General features: G+C 34.5%; 1 protein-coding gene across 3 annotated transcripts in view; it reads left to right on the top strand.

Annotated features, from left to right (window-relative positions):
* LOC137240004 (ATP-binding cassette sub-family G member 4) overlaps window positions 1-14,358 on the top strand; it is a 133,799-nt gene that overhangs the window by 93,490 nt on the left and 25,951 nt on the right. For all 3 annotated transcript variants that reach the window (XM_067765872.1, XM_067765868.1, XM_067765869.1), the window contains 4 exons: window positions 9,150-9,320; window positions 9,409-9,545; window positions 13,618-13,763; window positions 13,855-14,093. In XM_067765872.1, coding sequence (XP_067621973.1) covers window positions 9,212-9,320; window positions 9,409-9,545; window positions 13,618-13,763; window positions 13,855-14,093 — 631 coding nt within the window. In that variant the 5' untranslated portion in view covers window positions 9,150-9,211. The remainder of the gene's footprint in view (window positions 1-9,149; window positions 9,321-9,408; window positions 9,546-13,617; window positions 13,764-13,854; window positions 14,094-14,358) is intronic.

Here is a 14,358-nt window from a genome sequence, read left to right as displayed (position 1 = left end):
AGTGGGCCATAGTTCTATAGGTGGACGCCATTTAGGGATATAGCCATAAAGGTGGATCAGGGTTGACTCTAGAATGCGTTTGTACGTTATGGGTATCAAATGAAAGGTGTAAATGAGTATTTTAAAAGGGAGTATTCCTTAGTTCCATAGGTGGACGCCGTTTCGAGATATCGCCACAAAGGTGGACCAGGGGTGACCCTAGAATTTGTTTGTACAATATGGGCATCAAACGAATGGTGTTAATGAGTATTTTAAAAGGGAGTGGACCTTAGTTCTATAGGTGGATGCCGTTTCGAAATATCGCCATAAAGGTGGACCAGTGGTGACTCTAGAATGTGTTTGTACGATATGAGTATCAAATTAAAGGTATTAATGAGGGTTTTAAAAGGGAGTGGTGGTTGTTGTATAGGTGGTCGCCTTTTCGAGATATCGCCATAAAGGTGGGCCAGGGGGACTCTAGAATGCGTTTGTACGATATGGGTATCAAATGAAAGGTGTTAATGAGTATTTTAAAAGGGAGTAATCCTTAGTTCCATAGGTGGACGCCGTTTCGAGATATCGCCATAAAGGTGGACCAGGGGTGACCCTAGAATTTCTTTGTACAATATGGGTATCAAAAGAAAGGTGTTAATGAGTATTTTAAAAGTGAGTAATCCTTAGTTCCATAGGTGGACGCCGTTTCGAGATATCGCCATAAAGGTGGACCAGGGGTGAACGTAGAATTTGTTTGTACAATATGGGCATCAAACGAAAGGTGTTAATGAGTATTTTAAAAGGGAGTGGGCCTTAGTTCTATAGGTGGACGCCGTTTCGAAATATCGACATAAAGGTGGACCAGGGGTGACTCTAGAATGTGTTTGTACGATATGGGTATCAAATTCAAGGTATTAATGAGGGTTTTAAAATGGAGTGGTGGTTGTTGTATAGGTGGTCGCATTTTCGAGATATCGCCATAAAGGTGGACCAAGGGTGACCCTAGAATTTGTTTGTATAATATGGGTATCAAAAGAAAGGTGTTAATGAGTATTTTAAAACGGAGTAATCCTTAGTTCCATAGGTGGACGCTGTTTCGAGATATCGCCATAAAGGTGGAGCAGGGGTGGCCCTAGAATTTGTTTTGTACAATATGAGTATCAAAATAAAGGTGTTAATGAGTATTTTAAAAGGGAGTAATCCATAGTTCCATAGGTGGACGCCGTTTCGAGATATCGCCATAAAGGTGGGCCAGAGGTGACTCTAGAATTCGTTTGTGCAATATGGGTATCAAACGAAAGAAGTTAATGAGTATTTTAAAAGGGAGTGGGCCTTAGTTCTATAGGTAGACGCCTTTTCGAGGTATCGCAATAAAGGTGGACCAGGGGTGACTCTAGACTTTGTTTGTACGATATGGGTATCAAATGAAAGGTGCTAATGAGTATTTTTAAAAGGGAGTGGGCCTTCTTTCTATAGGCGTTCGCCTTTTCGAGATATCGCATTAAGGTGGACCAGGAGTGACTTTAGAATATGCTTGTACGATATGGGTATCAAATGAAAGGTGTTAATGAGTATTTTAAAAGGGCGTGGGGCTTAGTTCTATAGGTGGCCGCCTTTTCGAGATATCGCCATAAAGGTGGACCAGGGGTGACTCTAGAATGAGTTTGTACGATATGGGTATCAAATTAAAGGTATTAATGAGAGTTTTAAAAGGGAGTGGTGTGAAGGCGTTTTCCAGAAATCGACCAAAATGTGGACCAGGGTGACCCAGAACATCATCTGCTGGATACCGCTAATTTATTTATATATCTAATACCTGCCAAGATTTTAAGGGTATATTATTTCGCCCTGCAGAACTTTTTCATTTTCTTCTACTTAATATGGTAGGTGTTACAACCATTTTATAAAGTTTTTTCTAAAGTTATATTTCGCGTCAATAAAACAATCCAATTACCTTACCATGTTTCATCCCTTTTTTCGTATTTGGTATAGAATTATGGCATTTTTTCATTTTTAGTAATTTTCGATATCAAAAAAGTGGGCGTGGTCATAGTCGGATTTCGTTCGTTTTTCATACCAAGATAAAGTGAGTTTAAGTAAGCACGTGAACTAAGTTCATTAAAGATATGTCGATTTTTGCTCAAGTTATCGTGTTAACAGCCATGCGGAAGGACAGACGGACGACTGTGTATAAAAACTGTGCGTGGCATCAACCGATTTCGCCCATTTTCACAGAAAAGAGTTAACGTCATAAAATCTATGCCCCTACCAAATTTCAAAAGGATTGGTTAATTTTTGTTCGACTTATGGCGTTAAAAGTATCCTAGACAAATTAAATGAAAAAGGGCGGAGCCACGCCCATTTTGAAAATTTCTTTTATTTTTGTATTTTGTTGCACCATATCATTACTGGAGTTGAATGTTGACATAATTTACTTATATACTGTAAAGATATTAAATTTTTTGTTAAAATTTGACTATCAAAAAAATTTTTTTTAAAAGTGGGCGTGGTCCTTCTCCGATTTTGCTAATTTTTATTAAGCGTACATATAGTAATAGGTGTCACGTTCCTGCCAAATTTCATCATGATATCTTCAACGACTGCCAAATTACAGCTTGCAGAACTTCTAAATTACCTTCTTTTAAAAGTGGGCGGTGCCACGCCCATTGTCCAAAATTTTACTAATTTTCTATTCTGCGTCATAAGTTCAACTCATTTACCAAGTTTCGTCGCTTTAGCTGTCTTTTGTAATGAATTATCGCACTTTTCGGGTTTTCGAAATTTTCGATATCGAAAAAGTGGGCGTGGTTATAGTCCGATATCGTTCATTTTAAATAGCGATCTGAGATGAGTGCTCGGGAACCTACATACCAAATTTCATCAAGATACCTCAAAATTTACTCAAGTTATCGTGTTAACGGACGGACGGACGGACATGGCTCAATCAAATTTGTTTACGATCCTGATTATTTTGATATATGGAAGTCTATATCTATCTCGATTCCTTTATATATGTACAACCAACCGTTATCCAATCAAACTTAATATACTCTGTGAGCTCTGCTCAACTGAGTATAAAAATACTATTATCGGTCCTCGAACCTACAGTCTTTCGCTTTCTAAGCAAGCACTTATTCATTAGCCTACTAGAATTCATTAGCCTCAGAATTGTCTTAATGGAATTTTTTTAAACCATGCAATTGACAACATTTTAGAAAACATTGAATAAAAGCCCTGAAAAATAAGTTAAAGTAACCTTATTGTAATGCTTATTGGTATATAATTAACTCACAGTTTCAATACTGTAAACTTTGTACCCAATTAATTTTTTCAGCTGTAAACAATAATATTTCGACTAATCGCTGTATGAGTTTGTAACTGTTTATGACGCTCGAGCTTTCGCCTATGATAATTAATAGGGGGACTCATTTAACCGTATAAATTTATAAGGTGTAAAATTATATCCGTTTACACACATTGTTTTATGAATGCACCTAGTAATATTCTTTATAAACTGAATTGTCGATCAGCTGTATTACTGTCAAAAAAAAATTTTCATTATTATTATAAATTAAAAAATGCAAAGATTAAGTGAAAAATTAAAATAAAACGTCTTTACTAAGAAATTCTTGTAAATGATTTCCTAATAGTTGGAGATTTCTGATGAAAATTACGGCTGCTATGTTTGCAAGGTTGCATTTTTTTGAGTTTACCGCGTTTACACCATGAAATGTGCGCGTAAATTTATACATATTGTGTAAATGATTTTTCATGGACAATTTGACAGTTCGTTTACGCACTAGATACATTTTTACGTTTACCTACTTTATAAGGCATTTATACGGTTAAATGAATCCCCCTAATATTTATGTATGTATTAATACTTGCATATATATGTGTATATGAACGTTACTCGATGAGGAAATACTGTAACACGATATTTATTGCATGTTTAGTATCATGATGTAATAACGACGTACGTAGTGACAGCTCATTTTGAAAACTCCCATACAAAACGAAGGATGAGAGAAAGGGGAGGAAAAGAAGAGGCCCTTTTTTGAAATGGTATTAAATTTATTACTGGTTTGTGTCAAATAAATAAGTACATTTTTTACATGTTTCATGAAAATTTTCTTATATTAATATATGTTAATAGCAGGCTCTCCAAATAAACTTCTGAGATAATTCAGCAGCCCTAACAGATTCCGTTCAAAGTTTGCATAAAACATGCAGGCCGGCCACTTAAATATAGATCACTATTCTTTCTTCAAAGACTTCTTGGACCTAATGTTTTTGAATTCGAGTGTATATCGCAAACTTGAAATATTTTGCTTAGTTTGTGTTCCGAAGGGCAACATGAATTACAAGAAGATTAAGTCAGCGCACGGTATGGGTTAACTTAATGAAGACCACACTCCTCCCCATATACTGCCTGCTATTCGACGTAGTATAGCTAGCTGGTCGTAAAAGAAGCAGCTACTTTGACAAAATCACTTTCGATATCTCGGATGTTTGTTAGGAGCGACGGGAGCTCTTTTTCAATTCGAAAGTCTTGAAATTGAAGTAAATAGGTTTGAGGGTGGAGTATTCTGCCATTAGCTCGGTGTTAGTCCGAAAATTGGAATTCTCGATCACCGCAGCGTCGGCACGTTAGGCTGATCTCTTGGCCTGGGCGAACTGAAAGTGTCCGTCAGTGGAGATTTAGCAGGGCTGCTATAATTACTAATAAGCCTAGTGGAGACAATACTGTTTGCCTTGTCGGGCGTTGTTAGTTTATCAGCATCAAATCGGTTGACGGCTACATTATAAGTCGCAAGTTTTATAACTCCATCCTATAATCACTACTAAGTAACGAACCAGTGGAGCGGTGATATTCTGTGGACCCACAGAACCTAGAAGTTTGGGGTCGTATGTAGAAGTTCACCCACGGAGAAAACCTTATAATAGCCGTTCATGTGGGAATGACCAGAAATATTCTTTTGGGATGTTTGGTGATGTGATAAAATAAAAATATCTTTGAGAACTTTTTATGGATTGCTTTGCCAGCTAGCTGTGCAAAGGTGTGATTCACACTTTACATGTCAAACCGCGTTAGGCGCTATGATGAGCATCTGCCACGTAAAACCACATTCCATTGAGTAAATGTGACCAACGGAAGTGGTCAAGCAAACGAACGCAGGCTTCGTTTTGGATTCGTGGTAGTAGAAAGAGGAGCGCGTGTAACGCACATGTTAAAAAAGTCGTGTCTGCCAACTTCAATGCCAGGAGGGACAAAACGTATATTTGGCCGCAAAGCTGGAAGGTTCAGCCCCTACAACAATACCTCTTGCAATGAATTGAGACTGAACGACTTTGCCTGCGACCGAGACATGTTTTATACTCCTGTCCTGCCTTTCGGTCGAAAAAATATAAAAAAGATTGCTACAGGTGGAAGACATGTTTGGATTTTTGGATGTGCGCAACCCAAATTGGCATCCATCTCTCGACAGCAAAAGGCAGATTACCTGGAGAAGGAAATGAGAAGACCAAATTGTAAAAAAGTGTTTAGAAAGTGAACTATCATAATTATTTTAAACATTTTACTTTCATGTTTTAACGACAACATCCAAATTTCTAAAATTTTGTTTAATAACCAAAAATATTTTATCACGAATTTGAATGATAGAAAAGTCAACACAAAATAGAATTGGAGAAAAAAGTGATGCCTTTGTATACTTTTGGAGGAAAACTGAGGTTTTTACTAAACTTTTTCCTCTGAATGAAAAGGTAGTTTTGTAAAGAGGCAAATTGAGTTTCAGAGCGGGAGTTCAAGATGGCGGATTAGAAAGAGAAGTTGCCAACGTCAGTCACCTTGTAATTGCATCATGGTTTAGTATGTAATATTGATGAATCGTGATCCAGATTGCAATATATCTGGAAATTTTCAAATCCCTCAATATGGATTGCAGTACTGACAATCAGTGATTGAAAATGCGGTAAAAGTTTAGTTGATGGGTCGACTGCTAATACGCGTCAAAAAATATAGAGAGAGGTGTCAAACGACGCGCCTTGACATCAGTATTAATAATCCGAAGGCGGATCTCTGTCCGGAGATATTTGCAGTTGAAGTTGGCGATTTTCATGTGGTTGTTGTAATGTTGTTCTACCCACAAAAAAAATTGTGAACATAAGTGTTTTGCGCGGTTATAGTTTTGGTCTCCAAACCGGTGTTGGGCCCACCCAGGGTAATTTTTTATAAGCGCGGGGGAAGGCGGCCAACGCAGAAAGGTGTTCTGCGCAAAAATACTCTGAATCCCACCCCGGTTTCCGAGGGACCCGCCGGTCATTTTCGATTTCGTTAGCATCTTTTGAACGAGTTAACATTTTTATTTTCCGCCTTCGAATTATTAATAATGATGTCAGGGCGCGTCGTTTGACAAATCTCTCGATATTTTTGGTAGCGTATTAGCAGTCGACCCTTCAACTAGACTTTTACCGAAAATGCTATATTACTCCGGAGTTTTTATACCTTTCATGAAAATGAAATGGTATATTAATTTCGTCACGAAACCCAAAATTGTAAGTCCTTAAAGGAAAATAGATAGACCAACCATTAAGTATACCGAAATAATCAGGATGAAGAGCTGAGTTGATTTAGCCATGTCCGTATTTCCGTCTGTCCGTCTGTCTGTTTGTATGCAAACTAGTCCCTCAATTTTTGAGACATCTTGATAAAATTTGGTGAGCGGGTGTATTTGGGTGTCCGATTAGACATTTGTCGGAACCGGCCGGATCGGATCACTATAGCATATATCCTCCATACAACCGATTTTTCAGAAAAAGAGGAGTTTTGTCATATCTTCCTCAGTTTAACAGATTGAAGCTTCAACCTTCACCATATACTTTCGTATATTGCAGATATTGTTTTCTGAAAAAATTGATGTGATCGGTCGTATATATAGTATATATCCCCCACAACCGATTGTTCAGATAAGAAACTGTTCGTAATTACTGCCCTATTTTAAGAGGTAGAGGCTTCAAATTTAAACGAATGCTTACGTATATAGCATATATTGTTGTCTGAAAAAATCATAAAGATCTGTAGTACATATAGTATATATGTATATATATATATTATATATATATATATATTTACGCAATTTCCAATAATTAGTATTTGGTATCAGTGACATATAGGTCGACTTTTTAGCAAGTTCATACCTTTTGGTTCATTCCACCTACCATGATGTTATTTGATTTCTGAGCCATATAAACCTAGACTCAATATATTAGAAGAAAGGGAGAGTGATATCCACCCTGAACAACTTTTATTAATTGTCATAACTCTGCATATACTTGACTTAAAAATATTGGCGCATAGTCATAAGCAAATAAATAGGTTTTAAATGTAGATGTAGCTTTTTTGACAGATAGCTCTTAGAAAAGTATGTCAAAAAGCTGCACCTAAATTTAAAACCTATTTTATTTTTAGTATGTGGCCACATAGATCAACGTCAAGAAATGTTGGTGAAGTAAACAGTTGCATTCCATCTCCCCCTAGAACCGGTTTCCTAAGTCGTCCTCGTTTTTGGGCGACTTCTGGATACAGCGGAACTATTTTGGAACTTTTTGAACCATTTCGGGATAGTTTTCGTATTGTTTTTGGTATAATATCGTGGACATTTCAAGATTATATCAAGGCTCTTCGGGATGCTTTTAAGGATAACTTCGAAACTATTTGAGCCAGTTCGGGACTGTGTACGGAACTATTTCTATATTTTAGGATTCTGCTAGGAATAGTTTAAGGACTATTTATAGATTACTTAAGAACTATTTCAATATCACTTTTCGAAATTGTTCGGTACTATTTCAAGATTTATTGTAACTTGTAATATTTTGTAACTGTTTACAAATTGTGCTCGAGATCTTCTTGTGACTGTTTCGGATCAATTTCTGTACTGTTTTCGTAGAAATATCGTCAAGACTCTTTCGGGACTATATATAGGTTCAAGATTGTTTTCTAAAGTTCAGGACTGTGTCGAGAATCATATAAGAAGGACTGCTGCGCAATATTTTCTAACTATCGCCAGATCTGTTCGTTGTTTTCGGAACTATTTCAAGATAATTTCGAAAAAAAGTATTTTAGAGGAGTAGAAATCCAGTATATCCTTAATTCTATCTCTCATCTCTGTGAATACGAATATTTCACGGTTTGTTGAGACTATTTAAAGATTATGTTCGGGACGGTCTCGGTACTATTTCGGTACTCAATTCGTGGTATATCGCAATAATTTTTTGTTGTATTTTTTCGCGCGGACTGGGCCGCGGGTATAGGTTAAACAAATTTTGAAATATTCTGAAACAAGGTAAATGTTGAAGCACTTCAGATGTTTCAAAAATTGTCAAAGAAGATCGTCGTAAACCAGTTAGATTTTTATTTTTTAGTTTATAAGCATCTTGTACTTTCTGTTTCATGGGCGATTACATACATACTAGCATATATTATATGTGTATTAATTTGTATATAAAATAAAGGCGTTTGTTTGAAATAAAGGTCAATATTATCTTTATTTCGTCGAAATGGATCTTTATTAAAAATATTCCCGGAATGTCCTGCGAAAATTTCAAAAATTTCGGGATTTTGGAGCAAATTTATGATGTTTCCAGTACAGCTGTCAAGAAAATCCGCCAGCCCTATTGTCCCGACGCACATGTGTAATATCACACATAAAACGAATCTTTACAAATCTAATACAAAACAACGCCTCATAAATAGCATTTAAAAATTTAGCGTAAACTTTTGATAGTTGACCTCAGGTAACATTTTGCCATACGGACTTCAGTTTTGGAGATAACGGTTTAAAAAAATACCATCAATTGATATTTAAAGTTATTTCCCTTAAACTTTTCACCTGATATTGATATGTAAAACCAAAGAATCATTCAATATAGCTCATTTTTCTTATTCTATATCTTATTAGCTTTACTATTATTTAGTAAATATGATCTAATTTCAGCATATGTAGCCGGCATATGATAAGGTGGCTTAATGCAAAAGAAAAACTACTAAGAAACTGAAGAAATGCATTGTTTATCTTTAGCAGCTGTTTCTTTTTTGAGTCATAAGCCACCTTTTCATAGGCCGGGTCACAAATATGTAATTTTAAAAAATTAATTTCTGAAAATACCGTTTTTAGGAAAAAAAGAGATTTTACACGACGTTTATGGGAAATTTCTTGGTAGTCAACTAATTGCTATCATGGGCCCTTCTGGAGCAGGTAAATCAACTTTACTTGATGCACTGTCCGGCTTCAAAACAACCGGAGTAAATGGTACCATTCTACTCAATGGACGTCGTAGGGATTTACGTAAGTACACACATACATACATACATAACTAGTTGAATTTATTTATATAATAAACAATAATAATAAGCCTTTTTATATTTATCTTTAGCTTCATTTCGTCGTATGTCTTGCTACATCACGCAAGATGACCGCCTACAACCTCTGTTAACAGTTAATGAAAACATGCATATAGCAGCAGATTTGAAATTGGGTCCAAATGTGAGCTATGAGGAGAAAGAAGCCAAGGTTTGTTACATGCGTAGAAGTTTTACTAAAAATGTTGTAATCCGAAAAAAAATTGCACACCGTCGCACAGTGGACCGAAATTGAAAAGTTGGGAATTAGGACTTTAAATGTACATTTTCGTATTTTGTGATCTTTTTCCATAATTTATTGTTATATAACATTTTTTCGTAAAACCTAATTTAAAAAATTTATAATTTAAAATAAAAAAATAAAAATTTGTAACACTTTTAGTAACCGGGTTTCATATCGACATACCCTACCGAGCATATGTGTGCATCTAGGTATTTTTTCCAATTTCCAGCAATTTTGGCTTCACTAAAATAATTTTTACTATTTCTCAATAAAAATATGTATCAATGTCTAACCCACAAGCTTTAAATTTTATTTTAAAACCGTGTGCAAAATTCGCGAAAACTCGACGAAATTTTTTCAAATTTGTGCAAGAAAACAAATATACTATCACTCAAGAAATGAGTGCGATTCAATTCGACATCGACAATTTAATGGAAACAAAATGTGAAAAAGTTAAAGTCAGTCACTGATTAGTACTAACCATGATTGATGGAAAAGCTTCATCAATTTTGAGTGATACATGCACGCAACGTTGTGACTTATGTAAGGCTACCCCATTGACATTTACAAATATGGGATGTCAACTCTGCATGCGAGAATTCGATTTATGGAGTGTATTTTTCATATATCTTACCGATTAGAATTTAAATCGTGGATAGCGAAAGGAGATAATAAATCTAAATTGGAAGAAAAGCGGAGAGCAGTACAGAATTTTTTCAGAAACCAGACTGGTTTATTGGTAGGCGTGGTAAAGCAAGGAAACGGTACAACGAATGATGGAAATACCGCTAGGCGATTTTTCGCTGGCATTAAAACTACCGCCTCTATAACTGGTGTTAGTGAAAATCTCATTCAAAGATTCTCTACAATATTAGAGGCACTTTCATGTGGGTGTCCAATAGATGTACAAAAATTCAACATGTACGCCAGAGAAACCATTCGAGTTTACGTCGAACTATATGAATGGTATTACATGCCTTAAAGTGTGCATAAAATTTTAGAACATGGAGCTTCAATAATAGAGCATTTTGGTTCCATTCCTATCGGAAAGTTGTACGAAGAAGTCGCTGAATCCAGAAATAAAGATTTTAGAGAATATCGTCGAGACCATGCAAGAAACATTAGCCGCAAAGCCACAAATGAGGACATTTTAAATAATTTGTTAGTTACTTCTGACCCATTTATTTCATCTAGGAGATCGAAATTACCTAGTAAGCATGAGGAAATATCCGAAGAAGTGAAATCTCTACTACTCCTACCGCAAAACCACGACTATGATACAGAAAACTAAATATTTTAGTTTCTCAATTTTAATTGCGTACAAATATAAATACTACATATGAAACGCAACATTTACTTAAAATAATAAAAATTGTTTTTTTTTTTTAAGTTTTTTTTTTTTTTAGTTTTTTTTGGTCATATACCTATATATATATTTGGAGATTTCATGGACTATTGACCGATCGAATAGTTTTGCTTTTAATTACTCTTTTGGTACTAGCGAACAAGCTGAAATAGTGAGCATCATATAAACAAAAAAAATTTAATTAACGAGCAAGCTGGAATAGCTGATTTGAAACTTTTTTGGATTGTTAAATATAACTTCAATATAAAAAAATTAAATGTATAATATGAATTATCAAATATTTTTTTCTAAATATTACCCAGAATTAAAAAGTGATTCGCAATACTAACATTAAAAAAAAACCAAAAACAAAAACAAAAAAAAAACTATTTTTGTTTTTAAATTCTTCCCAAAATTAAAAAGCCATTCGCAATACTAAAATAAAAAAAATCAAAAACCAAATAAAAAAAAATCAAAAACCAAAAACCAAAAACAAAAAACAAAAAACGCGAAGCTTTTCGAACCATGAAACCAGGTACATTGCATAGTATATAACCCTAACTATATAAATAAATTAATCAAGTTTTGAGGAGAATGAGTTAACGGTAAAAATTTGTTTTTTCCCATACATAATTTTTTTTCATTTGCTATAACTTTACGAAAAAATACTCATATATAAAAACGTCATGTAATGAGACTTAAAATCGATCCCCATCAAAGTTTTTGTGTTATTAACTAATATTTTTTTCATTTCACTAAGTTCACGGAAAGCCAAATCCAGTCCACTGTGCGTCGTCTCCGCGGTTAAGCTTCTAAGTCCAGTTTTCAATTAAATGTACTCTTTGGCACGTAAAATATCTCTAAAAGCTCCTTAAAGCAATATCTGATAACTGGGTCCTTATTCTGTACATTTTAATAATTTGTTAGTTACTTCTGACCCATTTATTTCATCTAGGAGATCGAAATTACCTAGTAAGCATGAGGAAATATCCGAAGAAGTGAAATCTCTACTACTCCTACCGCAAAACCACGACTATGATACAGAAAACTAAATATTTTAGTTTCTCAATTTTAATTGCGTACAAATATAAATACTACATATGAAACGCAACATTTACTTAAAATAATAAAAATTGTTTTTTTTTTAAGTTTTTTTTTTTTAGTTTTTTTTGGTCATATACCTATATATATATTTGGAGATTTCATGGACTATTGACCGATCGAATAGTTTTGCTTTTAATTACTCTTTTGGTACTAGCGAACAAGCTGAAATAGTGAGCATCATATAAACAAAAAAAATTTAATTAACGAGCAAGCTGGAATAGCTGATTTGAAACTTTTTTGGATTGTTAAATATAACTTCAATATAAAAAAATTAAATGTATAATATGAATTATCAAATATTTTTTTCTAAATATTACCCAGAATTAAAAAGTGATTCGCAATACTAACATTAAAAAAAAACCAAAAACAAAAACAAAAAAAAAACTATTTTTGTTTTTAAATTCTTCCCAAAATTAAAAAGCCATTCGCAATACTAAAATAAAAAAAATCAAAAACCAAATAAAAAAAAATCAAAAACCAAAAACCAAAAACAAAAAACAAAAAACGCGAAGCTTTTCGAACCATGAAACCAGGTACATTGCATAGTATATAACCCTAACTATATAAATAAATTAATCAAGTTTTGAGGAGAATGAGTTAACGGTAAAAATTTGTTTTTTCCCATACATAATTTTTTTTCATTTGCTATAACTTTACGAAAAAATACTCATATATAAAAACGTCATGTAATGAGACTTAAAATCGATCCCCATCAAAGTTTTTGTGTTATTAACTAATATTTTTTTCATTTCACTAAGTTCACGGAAAGCCAAATCCAGTCCACTGTGCGTCGTCTCCGCGGTTAAGCTTCTAAGTCCAGTTTTCAATTAAATGTACTCTTTGGCACGTAAAATATCTCTAAAAGCTCCTTAAAGCAATATCTGATAACTGGGTCCTTATTCTGTAGCTGGATTCGCGAGTAATTTCTTTCGAGATTGGAAATAAAATGTATATAATTGATCAGCTTTTGAATAGGCCGTGCTAAACGTGAATAATTACGCAAGCTACCTTTCCAGCCGTTTAGAAATAATAATAAACGGCCAAAGAAGTTTCAAGTTTTTCCTTAAACAAACAAATCAGTAAACTTTTTTAGAGACGAAATATTTGCAAAGCATAGATAGCTATTCTGCGCCCCTGATAACGACTTCAGTGTGAATTTTAAATTTCGACCACTCCAATTTAACTTTTAATGAATACTTAATAAAAAATCAGAAACTAGACGTAGTTAAATATCACTACGCTGTGATTGATCCTGTTCTACTTCTCAAAGACTTCTGTTACAAAAGACCCGATTTTAAAAATTTTTCCGGAACAAAAAAAGTTCTGAAATATACTGTTTATTTTTATGCTAAATAACCGAAGGTACTTAATTTAAATTGAGTTTTTTCGTTCTACTGTAAAATTTTGTTGAACGGAGTCAGCAGCTTTTACCGCCCAGATGACGACATTTCTGTGGTCACAATAATAATCGCCTAAGTCTATTTTTTTACACGGGACTTAAGCGTTTATTGTTTATGACCAAAGACCTAATAACTTTTACTATACGCACAGATCGAAGATATATTGCTATTGCTAGGCTTGTACGAACATGACCAAACAATGACAAAGCGGCTTTCAGGCGGACAAAAAAAGAGGCTATCTATCGCGATGGAGCTGATTAATAATCCCACAGTGATGTTCCTTGACGAACCAACAACGTAAGATTCTTATGAAAATATTATTGAAATATGCAAATACCCGTATGCTTAAAACTTTATTACTATGTATGCATTTCTTTAACTTTTTTAGCGGTTTGGACAGCAGTTCATGTACCAAGGTATTGGAATTATGTAAAAAGTTAGCACAACAAGGAAGAACCATTATATGTACAATCCATCAACCAACAGCTAGGTTGTTCCAGATTTTTGATCAAGTGTACGTGCTATCGGCCGGCAATTGTATATATCAGGGAAGCGCACAAAAATTGGTGCCATTTCTACACACAGTGGATATGCCATGCCCCGTGTACCATAATCCTGCTGATTATAGTAAGTACAAAAACCTTTATGTGAATATTTATATAAGTAGGTACAAATTCAACTATGTAGGATTATCGACGACACCTTTCCTTTTTTCTTACTGGGTGTTTAGTTCGGTCATAGCCCAATTGCCGCGTGATCGCACATAATACCGTAAGCAGCTGCAACGAGACTCAATGCCTCGTGCAGCTTGAGCGCAGAACATACGGCATATTACCGTCCATAGCGAAAAGGCAGTAAAGGGTAAAAAGTAAAATCGGAGAAAAATTTTATT

Source organism: Eurosta solidaginis, chromosome 2 (assembly GCF_040869045.1).
Source record: "Eurosta solidaginis isolate ZX-2024a chromosome 2, ASM4086904v1, whole genome shotgun sequence".
NCBI classification, from domain to species: domain Eukaryota; kingdom Metazoa; phylum Arthropoda; class Insecta; order Diptera; family Tephritidae; genus Eurosta; species Eurosta solidaginis.
Note: the sequence above shows the minus strand (reverse complement) of the source record. Positions and strands in the feature narration are given on the sequence as shown.